We start from the raw sequence: 19,388 nt of genomic DNA, 5'->3' as shown, positions 1-19,388 counted from the left end.
CGCAGGCACAGCGGACATGGCTCCCGGGCCCACCCGCTCCGCGGCACGTGGGATCCTCCCAGACCGGGGCGCGAACCCGGTTCCCCTTCATCGGCAGGCGGACGCGCAACCACTGCGCCACCAGGGAAGCCCCCTCAGATGTAAGAATTTTGATGCACAGAAGTGTTTCACATGGTTTTGATTCTTAAAATTACTGCCTTAGGAATGTCAAGTTGCTGATTAAATGTAAATCAAAAAGTAAATTGCTGTAAGTTGCATATATGCACTGACTGTTGAAACCCTTATCTGGACCCTGACTTTGGAATACATATTTCACTTACTAGATGAAGCAGGGCAGCTTTTGCCTTATCTTGGCCACCAAACTGCTTTTTCAGGATGTCGTTTTCTAGTACATGATAAAGGGTCAATGGTCTGTTATGTAAGTACTTCCTTTTAGTATAGCATTATCTTATATTTTGACAGCTAATTTTTGGCTTGTTACTGGCCATTAAATTCCAGACATATGAAGAGAATGCATCATTTGGCAATTTATTTAGATTACAGGATTTAAAGTTTTAGATGTTATGAAATTTTCAAATCTGTAATATTTGGCTAATGTAAGGGTACATATACCATGCACCAATTTTATAGCCTATTTCCCCCAAAACTGTATATTTTACAGGTAATAATGAAAATGATATGGGTTCTTCTCACTTTTAGTGCTACCCAAATGCTTGATATGTCATTAACACTGAATTGGAAAAGATGTTTTAATTCCAGCATTAAAATATAAAAGTTTCAGAACCCTTAGGTTTGGTTTATTCTACTTTTGTTGTTAGAGGTACTAAAAAGTCAAGAGAAACTACTATTTATTGAACACTTATCCTGTGAGGCATTGAAATAGTTGCTTCTACATAAGTATTTCACTTAGCTTTCTAGGCTTAAATTATAAATTAGATACCCTTATATAGCTGTTTCACTATCTGGAAAAAAGATGCCTTATGTTGTTTATTACCAGTATTGTCATTGTCAATACCTACCAGTGCCGTCGACACCTCAGTCTGTGCTTTTGGGAAACAGAGCTATTAGAACTTTTTGCAAGAAAAACGTAAAAAGTTGTGACTACCAGCAAAGGGTTTTAAGAAGGTAGATCTTTTATTTATTGCTGACATGTTAGCCTAGCCAATATCTTTTGTCCATTTTACTTACCCTTCTGAGTTAATGTTTTTAGTGGTTTTACAATATTAATTTATTCCATGGATATTTGTTGAGTGCTTACTATTAATAGCCAGTTACTACACTAGGAGCTAGAAATACGTCCTTGAGTTGGGCATTTAGCACATAACTGCCAGTGAAATAGTGTTACACAAACGAAGATACAGGGTAGGTTAAGCTTGTTTCTTAGGATATAACTATTGTATATAGGACATTTGAATTGTAGTTTCCAAAAGCAAAATACTTGAATTAATGCTTTCCAAAGGGGAAGTGAAGGTGGATATATTCATTCAGTATGGCAGAGCTGTGAACTGTGGACACATATTAGGGTTATAACTTTATCCAGGATACATAGCAAAGTGGGTTTGACTGTATTGGGATGTGTGTGTCAGCTACTTTCTGAAGTATCATGATCCAGCATGTCACTTGCTGTCTGTGTAGCAGCTCAAAGCTATGTCTCTTTCTTAAACTTAATTTAGCTAATCTAGAAGCAGTAGTTCCAGAAAGATAGATCAAGATTAGAAATAACTGAATTACCTGATAACTGTGAGTGAGTATGGATACACAAAGTAAATACAAAGATGACAGGTAAGGGCTGAATTGCTCTTCTGACTTTTGATCTTCTTCACTTAGTGAGTTCCTCTGAGTACGTACGTGGGGCTGTGGCTGTTTTAGCCGAGTTTCCTTTCTGCCCTGCCTACTAACACTTCCTGGTTCCATCAGAAGTTGCACACCTTCACTTGTTGGTATCACCACGTGTAAATATTGTTATCTTCATCATTCTCTCAGGAAAGCTCAGAGACTTTAAAACTTAAAAGAGCAAAATATTCCCACCACGAGCAGCAACAGTTATCGCATGGTATTTTGGCCGCTAACGTAATTGGTCTCAAAAGTTAAGTCTGAGTCATAATGACCTTTTTAAAAAATAATGACCTTTTCTTGCAGATAGCCCCAGCAGAATTTAGAGAGCTCTTTCCTAGAAAATGAAATTCTTAGAGCAGACCAGCATTTCTGTATGTTCGTTTCACAAAGCACCAACGTAGAAAGATGTGACATACCCAGCTGCCTACCTCACCACCCCAAAAAGTTAAGGAAGTTGATTCTGGGGTCACATCATTTAAGTAAGTTAGGGAATTTCTGTATACTATATCCCTTTGGAGAATCACAGTGCATGCTAGCATATTATAGTCTCTAAGAAGTCCTGCTCTAAAGAAATCTGCTTAATGTTTTAAAAGGTAACCTATCCAATCTCATTTGGCCGCACTTTTTTCTTTAATATATCGCCTAACAATAATCTCAGGGTTGACTCTTCTGCCTTTGTTCTGGTTACTTTCTATCACGATTTAGCTATTAGTAGCTAACACTCTGGGGACAGATTTAACAGTTACAGGCAACTAGAAGCTATCTTGTCAGCCATCCTGTAAGAGCTATAAGAAAAGCTCTGTAAGAGCCTTTTATGAAACAGTGACGTTGTTTAGAATAACTACTAATTTTAGTTTTTAGCTAATTTTAGGAAAGCATGAGTTCATTAGTCAAGCAACCTTTGCTCCTCTGTATAAGTACTTCCTTTGCCCAGGCTAGAACCTGAAATGGTTGGCTACTATGGAATGAGCAGAAACAGGTGAGCTTCTGATGACTGGGCTGTGGCCTGGACTGCATCTGACCCAGGATGTGGTGGCCTGGGTGACCAGAGTGCCTGATGAGGCATCGCTCCATGTTGCCTGTGGCTTGTGCTTGCCCGTGGTAGAACTTGTGAATGGCTTGTGCTGCCATTTTGTTGTGAAGGATCATGTTATGCAGTTCCCCTTACAAGTTATATATTTATGTGCTTTCTACAGTGATGGAGAGGGGAGAAAAAGGACCTCGTCTACCTGCAGCAATGAGTCCCTAAACGTTGGAGGAACCCCTGTCACTCCTCGCCGAATTTCCTGGCGGCAGCGCATCTTCCTTAGGGTTGCCTCTCCCATGAACAAATCTCCCTCGGCCATGCAGCAGCAGGGTTCGTGTGCTACTACGGTTACTCCTTACTAGCCTCGTAAATTAGGGAATGGAATGTGATGCTTTGTGTACAAAGAGATTTAAGTGATTACAGTAGAGAAACAACTTCCCTTTTTATATCCGATATAGTGGTTAACGTGTCAGATATCATTAGAACCTATTAGACATTCAGCAAATCATGTTGAATGGGTGGATGAATGGATAAATGAATGAATTTTCAAAACGTGTTTTGGAGCCTGCTTCATAATGCATAGGGAACTAGCATAGTGATAGAAAAGAAGTCATAGATTTTTTTTATTATTAGGAAAGCAACATTCTTTTACAAGAGTCACATATAAAACAAAGTAACATAGAAATATTTAACAATAGGGTTTCCCTGGTGGCGCAGTGGTTGAGAGGTGTCCGCCTGCCGATGCAGGGGACACGGGTTCGTGCCCCGGTCCGGGAAGATCCTGCATGCCGCGGAGCGGCTGGGCCCGTGAGCCATGGCCGCTGAGCCTGCGCGTCCGGAGCCTGTGCTCCGCAACGGGAGAGGCCACAACAGTGAGAGGCCCGCGTACAGCAAAAAAAAAAAAAAAAAAGAAAAAAAGAAATATTTAACAATAGAAAAGTGGATGCAGATACACCAGGCAAACACCAATCAAAAGAGAGCACTGGCAGCCCTCTTTGCATATCAGACCTATAAGAAATTAAAGCAAAATGCCCAAAGGTGCAAAGTAAATTTAACAATGGTGAGACCACTCATAATTATATAGCTTGGAGAGCTAGAAAATAACACCAAGCAAAATTTGAGGGAGAAATAAATAAATAACTCTCATGGGAGATTTTAACATATTCCTCTCTGAAAATTAAATATAGAGAAATTAAACGTAGATAATATTTGAGAAACACAATTAAACAAGCTTGATCTGATATTTGTATAGAACCTTGACACCTATAGAGAAAGTTCATTCATTTTCAGCACACATGGAGCAGTCGTAAAAAATATTTATGTACTTGGCTATAAAGATTTTTAAATGAATTCCAGATAATCGTGTTATTTATACTATATTCTCTGATCACCCTGCAAAAAGAAGGAAGGAAAGGACGGAGGGAGGGAGGGAGGAAGGGAGAAAGAATTAGAGGACAATTAAAAATTTTCATGTGTTTGGAGGCTGAAAACTGTATTCCTAGAAACTAGAAGGAAGAAAATATGATCAGAGCCCTACAGATCAAAATTGAGTGGTATTTAAAGGGCAGTTCTAAAACCAAGAAAGCCAAAATTCAAGTGTACTAAGTATTCAATCCATTCAGTAAGATTTTTTTAAAAAAAATATTTATTAAGGAAGTAAATAATAAGGGTAAGGGCCGAGGTCAATTAATAAAGAAAAAAAAAACATTTCTAGAGATAAAAGTAACTCTGTCTGGGGTGGTCAAAGAAAGCTTTACACAAAAGGTACGTATTTATTTAAACTCATTGCTGGGAGAAGCATCTTTCAGAAAAAGGGACGAGAAAAGCTCTAGAGTCATTGCAGAGAACTTTGTGAGTCAGGGAGTCATGAGAAATTCAGCATCATGAGAGCAGAGGGTGGCGGATGGAGATAAGAAGTTGGAAATGTTACTTGAGGTCAAAGTCTGAAGCGGTCTATGTGCTCTTCCCGGGAGTTTGGACTTTGTTCTATGGAATATATGCATCCATTGAAATGTTTTAAGGCGCAAAATCATGATTGTTAATAGGAAAATAATTGGCAACAGTGAAAAAGATGGTCTAGAATGGAGGGAGAGAATGAGCTCTGGAAATTGGGTTACAGTGTTGCAGGGATGAGCAGTGCTGAGCTGAGCCATGACCAGAGTCGCTCAGCTGCTTTACTCTTGACAGATTCTGATGGTAGGTGTAGACCTTAGGAGGTCACTAATGCTTCCTTTTTGTTTTGCACAAAGAATATACTCAGAAAAATTGCGGAAGTGTTGAACTCTGGGGGAAGGCCAGGTCATTTTAGAGCACCTATCCTATAGGTCATTTTGTGCAGAAAGAAGAAGTGGTGAAGTTACAATACTTTCATTTCACTAGGAGAGGGAAATCTGGAAGGGGAATTCAGTCAAGCTAATTTACTTAAATCATTAGTTCCAGAAACTGACAGTTACTGGAAGAGCAGCTTTGTGAACAACTTTAAAAGTGGAATATAGGAGGAGAGAGCGTCAAGTCCAGAGAGAACTTCTGTAGTCTGGGTTACGACTCAGGAATGCCTCTCACTGTTTTCTTCTCTGCAGATGGACTGGACACGAATGAGCTGCTGCCACTGTCCCCTCTTGCTCCACCCATGGAGGAGGAATCGCTGGTTATATTCGTGTCTGATGACAATGACCCAGAAAAGGCTGAAGAAGGAAAAAAGTCGGAGGAACTGAGGAGTTTGTGGAGAAAAGCTATACACCAACAAATCCTGTTGCTTCGAATGGAAAAAGAAAACCAGAAACTTGAAGGTTAGCCATTCAAACAGGGCTATGATATCATATGATACGGTACTATAATCTAAAGGTGTCATTTGTTAATACTATTCCCCCCGCTCCACACACACACTCAAACTCATTCTTCGGACTGTATACACACTTTTACCAGAATATCTACTGATTAAAATTGTTTAGTTCTATTTCGTGAGGTGGTTATGACATGGGAAGCTGACCAGCTTAAGAAATTTGCATTTTTGTTAAGCAGATTTAAGACATCAGACATCCTTTGAGTATATTTGGGTGATAGAATAATAGAAGGTAATAGAATGTATATAATGAAGTCAATGTGTTTAATATGACTGAAAGTTTAATATCATCATATATTACTTTAAAAAAAACCTTAAATATGAAAAAGCAAATTCTCTTCTTTTCGAAAATGATTTTCAAATTTCAGGCTAATTGTATTCATAATATGATAAATATGCCTATTTCAAATAAATTATATTGTATCCATTCCAACTAATTACCTATTATCAAATCAAAGTTTCTATGTTTTGTTACTGTTTTTAAAATTTTCTATTTAAAATATCATATTGAAATCATTAAATTTACAAATGGATAATTTATAACAGCTGTTGTGCTATTTGTAGTGCTTTATTGCTAAGTTTATGCATACCAAATGCTTTAGAATGTGTTTTCCAGACTTTAAAATAATAATGTTATTTACACCAGTGCTGATAGAATCATAGGGAGATGTGCAGATGGTACCAAAATCTGAAAAATTTATTAATGCCATTATCTTGGGCAAATCATTAACATTAAAGGGCCTTGTTTTTCACATTTATGAAATGAAAGATTTACCTTAAGTGGGCCTTTGACTTTTAAGATTATTGGAAAATGTATAACCTACATTTTTCTCTGACTTGCTTTTATTATGCTGTCTTCCAAAAAAAGCCTTTTTTTAGTACAGGCAGATATTCACATTTCTGTGTTCATCATCTGCCTTAAGATTCCTTTTACTATACCTATTGCTCAGTTAAGTTTTTAATATTTTTTAGTTTGCTCGGGCACAGCTATATTCATATATATATTATTGCTATGTTCTTAGCAGAATGAAAAGTACATACAATTCTTAAACATCCTTAGGAAATAAATCTTTTCTTTCAAGTTAAAAATGCAATTAATTGTTATTAACATAGCTTTAAAAAGTTTGATGTGATCAATGGTATGCCTACTCAAGCTTCCATAGATTTTGAAAGGAATTGAATTTATGTTTTTTGTAGTTGATTATATCTTGAACTAATGCATAAACAGAAAAAGAGGTTGAAAAAAGATGGTTATGATTTCCTTAAAACATTTAAAGCATGAAATTGTATTTCATTAACAGTTGGGAATATGTAGAGTAGAATATTATATTAAATATTAATGGATAATTTTAGAATCATAGACTATTTGAACTGGAGATTAGAGATTATTTAGCTCCATTCTTCATTCTGCGGCTGAGTTAGTGACTGGCTTGGGGAAGCTAAGGAAATTAACCTAAGGTCAAACAGTGGTGTACTGGCAGAACAAGTATTAAAACTCCAGTTTATTTATCACGGTTCTTGGGCTTTTTCCCAGTATGCCATAGTATTTCTCAACTATATGTGTTAATATAAGGAAATGGATAATACAAATGACTCTGTGTATTATATACGACTACATAAATTGACAGAATAAGAGAGGAGGTGACATTTAGAATATATGATCAGAAACCTTTGTCGGTTCTATATTTACTTCTGTACTTAAATAACAAAGACAAAAAATAGCTTAACCCGTTAAAAATTTATCTAATGGATAAGAATTTCTTCATGGTTCTTTGCTCTTGCCTAGTTAACCAGGGCAAATATTAACTGCTTTTACTCAGCACTTTATCCTCAGGGCCTGTGACTGGCACATAGCAGATGATTATTATCATTTTAAATGAATAATGATCTAGAGAAGGTTGGAGAAAAAAAAAATCTGAGGAAGTATTATTCTTTGTCCATTGTGAAAAAATCATTAATAAAGTTATATTTAGGATTATATTTAGAATGATATTTGTTATTAACTTTTAAAAAATTACTTGATGATCATAGAGAAATATAAAGCAAATATCGAGAAGCAAACCTAGACTGTTAGAAAGCCATCTAGTGGTATCTAGGAGGAATTTTTTGTAGTGCGATTTATCTTTTGATTATATCTGGACTTTTAAGTAGAAATTTTTACTGGCCTGTTGGAATAGCAGTCTATTGTAAGATATTTTAATTCTTTTCAAATGGCTTCAAACACTAAGTAAAGAGTAATACTCATTCTGCTATTGTTTTTGTGCTGTCGAGGACTTTGGATGCATGACAAAGATTTGTGTTGCAGCAGGTAAGGTGGCTGAGCCCTGGAGCTTGAATGGATACAGATTACTCTGAGAGGCTCCTGTTCAATGTGGTCCTAATGAAAGAGAAGAAATACACTCACATGTTTTTTTCTCCCTTCTCTTTTGGAATCGATTCTTCAAGATAAAGACCAAGTACAGATAGTAGTTTGTTTTATAAGCATTTCTTTTAATGAACTCTGGGCTTAGATTTTAGACCATCACATGAGAGAAAATTCTGTATTATTTTGAAAAATGAAAGTAGTGTTAGCTTCAGAAAAATGAATTTTCCTCTTAAAGGTTATTAAAAATGGACACAGGAATATATAACCTACTGTTGTTAAGGGCAATATTGGTAACTCTGGAAATAGTTATAAAAATGTATCAGGTTATCATGGTCAAATATTTCTCAAATCAAGGTTAGCATGAGGCATTGTTTTCTCATATGTCATATATAAAATATTAACATTTTAATGGTGTTTAAAATGATGCAAGCTGTCACTTCTGTGGTTATCTATTACATTTGTCAAAAAATTGATATTTCAAACATGGTTTGTTTTTTATGCTTAGAAGACTTATCATCTGTAACATACCGAGTAAAACCTCCTTAGGAAGTTATTCCTTGTTTTTTTTTTTGGTTTGTTTTTTTTTTTTTACATGAAATGACTCAAAATTTAAGAAACCTTTCGTGTATCCTCAGTTTTTTTTTTAAGTTTTCTTTTTGAGAAAATGTTATTTGGTATGGTTTTACAAATGCAATGAAACATTACAAATACTGTGTTTTAAAAGCATATAGGTCTTATGTAAATTCTGTCTTTCTTAGCAAGCAGAGATGAACTCCAGTCCAGAAAAATTAAATTGGATTATGAAGAAGTTGGAGTATGTCAGAAGGAGGTCTTAATAACCTGGGATAAGAAGTTGTTAAACTGCAGAACTAAAATCAGATGTGATATGGAAGATATTCATACTTCTCTTAAAGAAGGTATCCTGGATCATCTCAATCAATCTTTTTCCTTTTTTGAAAAGCTTCAGAGATTTTTTTGATTCGTGCAGCCTAGGCATAATTTTCTCTTCGTGCTTTGCCTATAAAAAAAGGAGAGGACTTTGTTTCTGCCTGTAGTTGGTGACTGTCTTGGTAAGCACATGGTACTAATGGAGATATTCTGTCCCTGAGGAGACAGCAGGCAGCTTTTCTACACAGTTTCCTGCCTCTTCACCAGCTGTTTCAACTCAGTGTTGTTGTTTGCCAAGGAAAGATCACATGCATTAGGACAAAACTTTGATCATATCCGTAAAATATCTCAGGCTTTTAAACTTGACTCATTTCTGTCATTTGCTCAGAGTGTTTATTTATAAATATATGTGTATATTCATGTACATGTATGTGTTTGTACAGATATATATTATTAGCAATCAGTTTTCCTACCATCCATTCTTTTATTTATTTTAGAAGAACGCTTTTATTGGGCCTTATATTGCATTTCTGCTCTGTCATATAAAATGACTGATATTTAAACATCTTAAATTTAAAATTAAAGCTAATATGTGAATTGCTTAGATGCAATTTCTGTGACTCAGATTAACTGTATTAAAATGAGAATCTCTATGACCTGCATAAATAAAGATCCCAAAGTACCCAAAATAACCTGATCATGAATCTTGTTTTATAAGACTATGGTAATGTGAAACCGTTGCCCAGTGAAGTTTAAATTAAAATTAATTTCGTAAGATGCTACACTTACAAACGTGATACATGTTCTTTTTTCCTTGAAGATATGGAAATCCCAGAGATTTTCGCTGACTGCATTACTTGGGAGACAAAATAGTGGCTAATAGAATGTGGGTAAGATGTAGAACATACTGTTCTTTGGTATGACTCAGATGTTTTAGGGGTGCTCATCTTCCCATTTCTTATAGAACAGAGTTTAAACTTCTTAGCACTGTGCCCAAGGCCCTCCATGATCTCTCCTTCCTTCATCTTTCATCTCACTTTTTAACCTCCCCTACCTTGTAGCCTGTGCTTCAGGGATGCTAACTACTTAGGGTCCCTGTCTGGCACAGGCTATTTCTTGTGTAGATGCTCCAGCTCTCCCTACCCTCCCTCTTTCATCCTCTCTACCTTCTCCCCATTTCCCGTCTCCTTTTCTTTCCATCTCATCTTCTTCTCCCTCCTCCTTTGTCGCCCCTCTTTCTCTGCCCCTCTCAGGGCCTCCGTACATCCTTCTTCCTGAAGTGATCGCTGCCTAGACTCTCATCCTGGAGAATCGTATTATCTCTCAGCTCTCAGTTCAAATACCATTTCCTCAGAGTGCCCCCCTCCCCCAGTAAATTAGTTTTGTCACCCCCCATACTCCTAGCGCCTAAGAGAGCGTCTTGCATAAGTTATTTATTGAATGAATGAATGAGACTAATTTTCCTGAGAATGGATTTATTCATCTCTCAGTGATGAGGTGTCCTCAGTGCCATGCTCCATGCTCTGCTATATGTTAGATGCTCAATAAATATTTAATTAAAGTGAATTACTTTTTTGTAGAATTGTTGCTGGATGGGTAACAAGACAGCCCTCTCCTGTTATCAATGATTCATTTAACGGGCTAATGAAAGTTACCCTCTAAAAATGACTTTTTGCATGAGATCATTCATTCATTCATTCAACAGATGTATAAGTAGCGAGGCATATTCTTGGATTTCATCATACAGAGATGAAAGTATGCTAACTATTCTCAGGGAGCTCACCATCTAAGTGAGGAAACTAGACAAACGTACAGTATAGTGCTAACTGTAATCCAATATGGTAATGGTACAGTCTGAGTCACATAGCATATGAAAAGGGACTTCTTACTCCTAGAGATGTTAGGGAGAGTTTCCGCAGAAGAATGGTATTCAGGCTCATCCTTAAAAGACAGATAGAGATACACTAGGCAATCAACTGGAGGAGCTTGGAATTTCATAAAGGCAACAGTAGGAACAAGAAACCGGAAGTGTGAAAATCACCATAAGCTTCTTATGGTCCTGCACTGAATATAGCTAGATACTTAGTACATACACTTAGTGTGGCAGGGAATGGGAGGTGCTGGAACTAAAAAAAGGTAGTTTGGAGGTATACCCTGTAGAGGGCCTTATAATTCATGCTCGTGAGCCTGAGTTACACCTTTTGAACAATAATACTTTCAGCTTCTGCAAACTGTGACATTGCATCCCAAGGAAATTAGTGCCATTAAACCTTTCTCTACCCAGCTGGAGCTCAGGAACCTATTCCATATCTAGTCGTTTTGGACTGAAAACAGTGAAATAAAGTTGCCTGCACCGTACAGAATTGAATTCTGTCGCTTCCAGTGCTGTACTTCATGTCCCTTGGCATAAAAAAAAAACAAACCATACTTTTAGCATACTTCGAATTGCTTGTTTTGGTTTTCAAGCAGACTGGAGTTAGTGTTTCATTATACATGAATATAGCAATTATGCTAGCTATTTTCCTCTCAAAGGCTTAATGATGTTCTGGAGCACTGCCTTCATATTTTACTTACCATTTTTATTATTTCATTTTCTTGTGGACCATATAAGAATGCTATTTAATTCTCTTTTACAAAGTTACTTTTTAATGACAGCTATTTAGAAATCAGAGTATGAATATTAGCATTTATTACCAGCTTCAAACCAAATAAAAGGTGAAAATAGGCAGTAATACATTTCAGTATTTCAGAATTTGGCCTCTGAAACTAGAGTTCTAAACTGCACTAGCTGTGAGAACTTGGGCAAGTTACTTAGCTTCTTTCTGCCTCAGCTTCGCCATCTGTAAAGTGTAGATAATAGTAATTACCTGCCTCATTAGGTTGTTTTCTGAGCACCTGTGAATAAATTAGGTGCAGTTTCTGTAATTACAATGCTCAGAAACTAACTGTCCTCAATAAATGTTGTATTCGGTTCTCAATCAGTGGTGGCAGCTGTTCTTGTTAATATTGCCATTATTATCCTTGTCATTTGAGGGTTTTCTTTTGCAAGACACCAGCTACAGGATTAAACTTTTGAAAGTATGCTTCTGTCACTACATCGTACTGTGTGATTATAGGGTGGAACGCAGGACAGTAGAGCTGCCTATTTTCAAGCATTACATAGTTAATCAACTGTGATTTAGCACCTTCATCCCAGTGTTCAAGACCTTGCTTTCTTATCTCTTTGACTGTAGGTGTTCCCAAAAGTCGACGAGGAGAAATCTGGCAGTTCCTAGCTTTGCAGTATCGTCTAAGACACAGATTGCCTAATAAACAACAACCTCGTGACACATCCTATAAGGAGCTTTTAAAGCAGCTCACGGCTCAGCAGCATGCTATTCTCGTGGATTTAGGTATGTTTGCCATATTGATTATAATTTACAAAAGTAAATAATAGGTCCTTTTGTTGAGTTTTTGGGGGTTTTCTATTTGTTTTTGGTTTTGATAAAGACAATCTATTGGTCTGCAGAGTTGCTGAGTTTGTCCTTTCCTGAGGGCAAGTTGGCCTTATGTCTGGTTGAAGATACCCTAAATGCCTGAGTATAAAGTGAAGTTTTCATCCTCAGACTTGCCGTCTGAAAAAGCTTGTATTTGAATCATTGTAAAGGTCATATTATTGGGTGCTCTCAGTTCCTGTTTTTCGAACAACTGACTTTTGTGTGGAATAGATAATTATTAGCTTGGTCAACACTGGTCTTGAAATAGGTTAGAATAGGTTTAAAGGGGCACCAGAAAATTTAACAAAGGTCTGCTAAGTATTCCTGGACACATTGCTGAAAACAAGCTTTTGAGTAAGCCTTTAAGAATCAACACAATATGTGGTTATGTTGTGGAAATCATGAATACATCCTTACAGGATGAAAGAAAACTTAGCTATCCTTAATGTTATGTGCATTTCCAGTGGCAGCATCATAAAGGCATCCTTTTAAAAGCTGAATTTCAAATAACTTATGGAAAGTAAAAATGGTGTGATTTTAAAAAGTATATTGTCTAATTTTTCTCTAAATTAATATATTTTATTGTCTTAAAATATCTAACTTATTGGATTAAATATTATACATTGACATTTGGATTATGTCATCTGTATTCCTAAAGGTTGATATATTTAAGGTGGCCAGATACGTTATTTGAGCCCATTTGGGAAAACAAGGGATTACTTTTTATTTGGGCTCATCTTATTTTAGGATATATAAAAATCACAGTTCAAAACGGACCTCTTCTCCTTTTGGATGACAAACAGCTTTTGTTGGGAAAAGGCCAACTCAGTTAATATGTTTTGAGCCCAATAGAATTGAAATGGAGGATTTTACAGAGAAACTGAAAACTTCAGTTTTTGTCCCGATTCTATCACTGAACAGTAGTTTTAGGCAAATTACTTTGCTTCTGAGTTTCAATCCTGTCTCTCAAATGAGGACAGTGAACTAGCCAATCCCTATGGACCTCTGCAGATCTGTGGTTCTGTGACCGGAAATTGATAATGAGACTAGAAATTGGGATGTCGTATTTAGAGCTAGTCAAGATATCCTTAAAGAGAAGGAGATGATGAGATCACATTACAGGGAACAGGCTGGTCGGAAAAAAATGGAGCTAGAATTAATGTCACGGATGGACGGTATATTTATAGTTTTCTGTAGCAAGCATTTTAAATGAGAAAGTAAAATGATAATTTTAAAAATTGCTTATTTGACTTTGCTTGTAGCCATCTGTGTTTCCTCAGTGTGTTCTTGTTATATTCTCATATCTTCCCCTTATTTGCTCTGCTCAGTTCCTAGGTGAAAAATCACTTTTAAGCATATCTGGTGGAAAACATTTAAAAATCTGGCCTTCTTACAAGTTCTAACTGACATGAGTAATCATTTCACAAGGAAGTTAACGTCCCCTTCATTTTCATGGCACAAGGAAAGTCCCGAAGCACTGTATACAGCTTTGGTGGTGAAGATGGGTTTGTTTCAGCGTTTAGTACCAACTTTTTAGAAAATCCGGGACTAACTTGCTTGCTCAAGTGTCTCTATGGTAATTTTGTACACAGAGGTGAATTTTAGAGGGGAATTTATTTAAAATCAGCTTGACCCTTCACTATCCTTGACCTTTTTGGATATACTGAAAAAAGAAAAGAGGTTTATGTGGCTCATGGAAGTAGTTTAAGAAACAGAAAGCCAAAAACATTTGAAAAAAGAAGTATTTCCTGAATGATAGGCTGAATGTAAAACAAAACAACCCTAGGAAGTCCCTCTATTGTCATAATACAAGAAAAGCAGGAAGGAGTCTGCTATGGACCACTAAGATTTCTTTCTAAATCATATGATACCTCCTGTAGAATTCTGATTTCAGTTAGCAGGTAGTTTTTAATGTGAACTTAGAATTAGCCTTGATTTATAGTCAGAATAAGTTTTATATTCTATTCTCCTGGGATCTCTCCTGAATATGTCTTTGATTTGTTTGTGGAATTTTTTTGCCTAAAAAGAAGCGCTGGTTAGCGTCAAATGTTTGCTCCCCTATCATGTACATGGAGATGGGGTGATGGTCTGGCAGGTGGGACTTGGGACTGGCTAGAGGGAGAGAGACTCTTAGTTAGAGGGGTGCTCCGAGCAGCATTCAGTGGTTTGGAAAAGAGCGTTTATTTATTCCTGGAAATCACTGAATTGCAATTTCACTCTGGTCTCCAAAGCATCAGGACATCTCAAAAATATGTTTCTTTTCTTCTGCAGGGAGGACATTTCCTACTCATCCTTACTTTTCAGCACAGCTTGGGGCAGGGCAGCTGTCTCTCTTTAACCTCTTGAAAGCCTACTCATTGCTGGACAAAGAAGTGGGTTACTGTCAGGGGATCAGCTTTGTGGCTGGAGTCCTGCTTCTACACATGAGTGAAGAGCAAGCCTTTGAAATGCTGAAATTCCTCATGTATGACCTGGGCTTTCGCAAGCAGTACCGACCTGACATGATGTCACTACAGGTGCGTGGCAGATCTTCACGAGGAATGTGTAACGCTCTCACCAGAAATCTTAGCGGGAGCCCTCTTCTAAATTACGGTTAAGATTTAAAGAAATTTGGGCCCATTGTCCTGGAACTTGGATAAATGTAGAGGCATGTTTTAGTTCATGGTTTTAGTGTGGGATTTGCGATGTTGCTAAACCTCTAAGTGTATGACATCCATATGCAGAGTAACTTTTCCTTAGTGTCTGAAGTAAATAAATAAGCCATTCTAGCGTGTACTTAAGTCTCTGTTTCCTAAGTCTAGGAGTTACCTGGAGAAAGTATCAAGTCACTTTATTCACATTTCCTTACCTTGTCATTTGAAAAAAATCGTCGATATTTTGTTTGAAATCTGAAAATATAATGTTTTATTCTTTTACTTTGAGTGTGTACACGGCAGATATCTATATCATGCTTCTTCCTGAACTTTCCATGTCTCCGCTGCTTCATCTTAATGTCAGACAGGCCCTCATAGAGGAAAAAGTGTTCAGAGTCGGCAGTGCTTTTTCAGTCTGCTTTTCTTATCATGCTCTGAAGAAGCACCATTAAGATTTTTCAGTTAAGTAGCGTATTCACTGCCATGGCTGTATTCAACCTATTTCAAACTCCCTGTTTACACATTTCTCCTCTCTAGTTTAAACTTCACTTTCCTTAACGTATTGTTTCCTAACAAAAAGTTTAAATTTTCTCTGTAGATATGCTATCTTAAACAACCACTACCTTGCAATATAAAGCTTTTGGTCATAAAAATATAAAGGAAGGCTTTAAAGGGAAGAATGTCAGGGTTCTCCTCCTTTGAAATGAGATAGGCATGATGCCCAGTCAGTCATAATGTTATGCTTTAGATAAGAACTAAAATATTTTTTAAATGCTTTTAAAATATACTTTTTCCTGATTCCCAATGATCAGTTTTTACATTTAGTATTTCAGTCTTACCGGTCCCTGGACAAAAAAGGACTCTGTTTTCCCTTTATGAATATTACAGTAAGTGGTATTTTCTTGAAAGGTTGAGTGGAGAGGGAATGCTCCATTTTTCATTACTTCTTCAATATGAAAGTTTTGGCAGGGAAATAGGGCTTTGCTCTCAATGTGGGGTTTCAGCTGTGAGTTCATATGAAGGGTGTTCACCAGGATACAGAAATCAAATACAATGATTCCTAGTTAATAACTATGCATAGGTCTATAAACATTCCACAAGTGAAATAGTAATGACTGTGGAAGATTTTATTTTTTACTTTATTTCTAAACAGTTTACTGTATCATATCGGGTAGGAAGCATTGGTGCCCTTGTAAGGAGTTCAGTAGGTCTGATTTTCAAAAAAAACAGTTTGGGATCTATCATTAAAATTTCAAAGAATGACAAGTACTTGTGAGTAGCATGTGGTCTTGGTTCGTAAATAAAAGGGTAGATACAGCTTTCACTTTAAAAATGCAATCATTTTTCAATTTAAAAATTCCTCATCCATTTGACATCATAAAAATTCATATAAACTGGATTTATACATTGATTTAATATGACCCACAATTACCAAGAAATGTTTTCTGTCTATAATTATGAAAATGAAGATGTTTAAGAGTCTTTGGGGGCAGTGTTCTTATAGACCGTGAGACTAGGGACCTTGTTCTGGGAAAGTAGAACTTTTTGATCCATAAAGTGAGATGCAACACTTTTCTACTTTCTAGAATAGAAAGTGTTTCTTATCCAATCAATATGGTCTTCAGAAGTGGAAGTGGCAGCAGGCTTGGGATCACTTGATAGGATTTCTGATTACCTGCGTGGTTTGGGGTTGGGCACTGCAGGCACTGAGCTTATCTGTAAAAGGAGGGGGTCGAGGTCTCTTTTAACTATGGCCCATCACATTTTGTGTCTGCCGTTTTCTGTGTTAAGTGTAAAGCATTATATCTTTTTATCTGAAGTCTTTGGTCTCTACTTTTTTCCATCTTCTCTCTGCTACACCCCGCATCTCCCTTCCTCCAGTTCTGTCTCTCCCACCGGAAGATTTTCATGTTATGCGTAAGGCAGATTTGAAGAATGATTTATTCTTAGCAAATGGCATCTTATTATGAAAGTTTCCTCTGAAGGAAGACTGAATTGTGTTTTGTTTGTCAAAAGAAATTTAATGTAAATACACCCTGATGGAAGAAATGTTCTTAACCTCTAGTTTAGAATGTAGGAACAAAGTAAGGTTCTATGAAAAAAAGTATTGCTTCTGTGTGAAGATCATAGCTGAACAGCTTTTGAGGATAGGCCTTTCTTTTTATTCTGCTAATGAGACTTCTTTTATTTTTGAGCTACCAAAAATACCAATTTTTTTATTGATAGAGCCCAGTATATCTAGTGTTTAAATTGTAAATGGCCTAAGGGAAATATATGATTTTTTTTCAACATGAGTTAATGAGATTATAATCTCTCTCTCTCTTTTTTTAATTTATTTTTATTTTTTCTTTGGCTGCGTTGGGTCTTCGTTGCTGCGCACGGGCCCTCTCTAGTTGTGGCGAGCGGGGGCCCTTCCTCGCTGTGGTGCGTGGGTTTCTCACTGCGGAGAAGCTGTGGAGCAGGGCTCTAGGTGTGCGGGCCTCAGTAGCTGTGGCTCATGGGCTCCAGAGTGCAGGCTCAGTAGTTGTGGCGCACGGGCCTAGTTGCTCCTGGCATGTGGGATCCTCTCGGACCAGGGCTCGAACTCATGTCTCCTGCATCGGCAGGCGGACTCTTAACCCCTGTCCCACCAGGGAAGCCCTCTAATCTCATTGTTTTAAACCTCTTTGTTTGACTGCTGCTATGCTTCTTATTTTAGAGTTATGACTTCCTGTGGCTCTTTAATTCTTTCCTTTTACAGCTTGTGTGGAACCGTAGCTTGCACAGATATGTGCTATAGAGATCAAACGTTTGCTATATTTATGTCTAGTACTTTGATTTTTAGTTTTGTGCTCTGAAAAACAGCTGTTTGTTGAATTCACAATATAATTGGCTATTTTTAAGGCATTTTTATAGAGCTAACTACTTAAGGATGATATCTTCTAGAGAAAGAAGTTCTGCTAGATTTAATAAAATGTTGGATATATTTCACACCAAAAAGTTAAGCTGATATAACTGATCAAGGACCCACTACTCAATCTGTTACTGTGTAGATAAAAATTTAAATTAAAGCACAAATCACAGATTTGTTTATTATTTACTACTGCTTTACTTTTAGCTACCCCAGACATGAGAGTTTAAAAGTTACTATAAGCTGCTTATAATTTTCTTTTTGAACTATGAGTAATCAACTCAGTAGCCAAATAAAATAATTTCTTCTTTCAGTACTAGAAACATTCAGACCGCACTTTTTGCTTTAATTTCCTTTGTCAAGAAAAATATGCTGCTGGAATACCTTTGATATTAGAAATCACAGCTTGAGCTTTTGGCTCCATAACCTTCGAAGCATAACAGTATCCTAGCAGTGCAGATTGCCTGGCAAGTTCCATCATAAATCCGATGCTGGGCCCAGCAAAGAGAGACAAGTTCTTGCTTCTGAACTGGATGTGGTAGATTCCTTAGAATGGAAGCTTTTCTGGAATTGGTCTGAAATTAGGATGTGCCTTCCATGAGAGTCCTGAGCCAGGGCAGTTCTGATTTAAATTCCAAAAGCAATACCTTCCTACATGAGGAAAAATTACCATTTCCGTGTACATATGGTGATACCAAAACACTCATGATAGAGAAATGTGCTCCATAGTTGTAGATGGACTTACACTGACTTGCTTTATGAACTCGGTTAAATGAACTTGGATTTGTGAACGTAATAATAAAGTACAACAATACTGTACAAGTACTGCAGTCTAACGCATTGCGCCACTATAGCTAAAAAGAAATGATACAAATGAACTTATTTACAAAACAGAAACAGACTCACAGACTTAGAGAATGAACTTATGGTTACCAGAGGAGAAGGGTGGGGGGAAGGGATAGTTAGGGAGTCTGGGATTGACATCTACACACTGCTGCAAAGGAAACCATCAACAGGACACAAAGACAACCCTCAGAATGGGAGAAAATATTTGCAAATGAAGCAACTGACAAAGGATTAATCTCCAAAATATACAAGCAGCTTATGCAGCTCAATATCAAAAAAAACAATCCAAAAATGGGCAGCAGATCTAAACGGACATTTCTCCAAAGAAGATACACAGATTGCCAACAAACACATGAAAGGATTCTCAACATCACTAATCATTAGAGAAATGCAAATCAAAACTACAATGAGGTATCACCTCATATCAGTCAGAATGGCCATCATCAAAAAATCTACACACAATAAATGCTGGAGAGGGTGTGGAGAAAAGGGAACCCTCTTGCACTGTTGGTGGGAATGTAAATTGATACAGCCACTATGGAGAACAGTATGGAGTTTCCTTAAAAAACTAAAAACAGAACTACC

General features: G+C 37.0%; 1 protein-coding gene across 23 annotated transcripts in view; it reads left to right on the top strand.

Annotated features, from left to right (window-relative positions):
* The window catches only part of TBC1D4 (TBC1 domain family member 4), a 640,377-nt gene that overhangs the window by 218,589 nt on the left and 402,400 nt on the right, over nt 1-19,388 (top strand). For 21 of the 23 annotated variants that reach the window (XR_008619072.1, XR_008619073.1, XR_003682569.2 and 18 more), the window contains 5 exons: nt 3,033-3,193; nt 5,443-5,652; nt 8,829-8,987; nt 12,192-12,350; nt 14,706-14,950. Coding sequence is in view for 20 of the 23 variants with exons in the window: in XM_028497458.2 (XP_028353259.1) it covers nt 3,033-3,193; nt 5,443-5,652; nt 8,829-8,987; nt 12,192-12,350; nt 14,706-14,950 (934 nt within the window). In the remaining 3 variants the exon portion in view is untranslated. Of the gene's footprint in view, nt 1-48; nt 141-1,695; nt 2,316-3,032; nt 3,194-5,442; nt 5,653-8,828; nt 8,988-12,191; nt 12,351-14,705; nt 14,951-19,388 lie in introns of those variants that run through there. The other 2 variants (XM_028497468.2, XM_028497467.2) reach the window with 2 other exon arrangements.

This window comes from Physeter macrocephalus, chromosome 13 (assembly GCF_002837175.3).
Source record: "Physeter macrocephalus isolate SW-GA chromosome 13, ASM283717v5, whole genome shotgun sequence".
Lineage (NCBI taxonomy): Eukaryota > Metazoa > Chordata > Mammalia > Artiodactyla > Physeteridae > Physeter > Physeter macrocephalus.
Note: the sequence above shows the minus strand (reverse complement) of the source record. Positions and strands in the feature narration are given on the sequence as shown.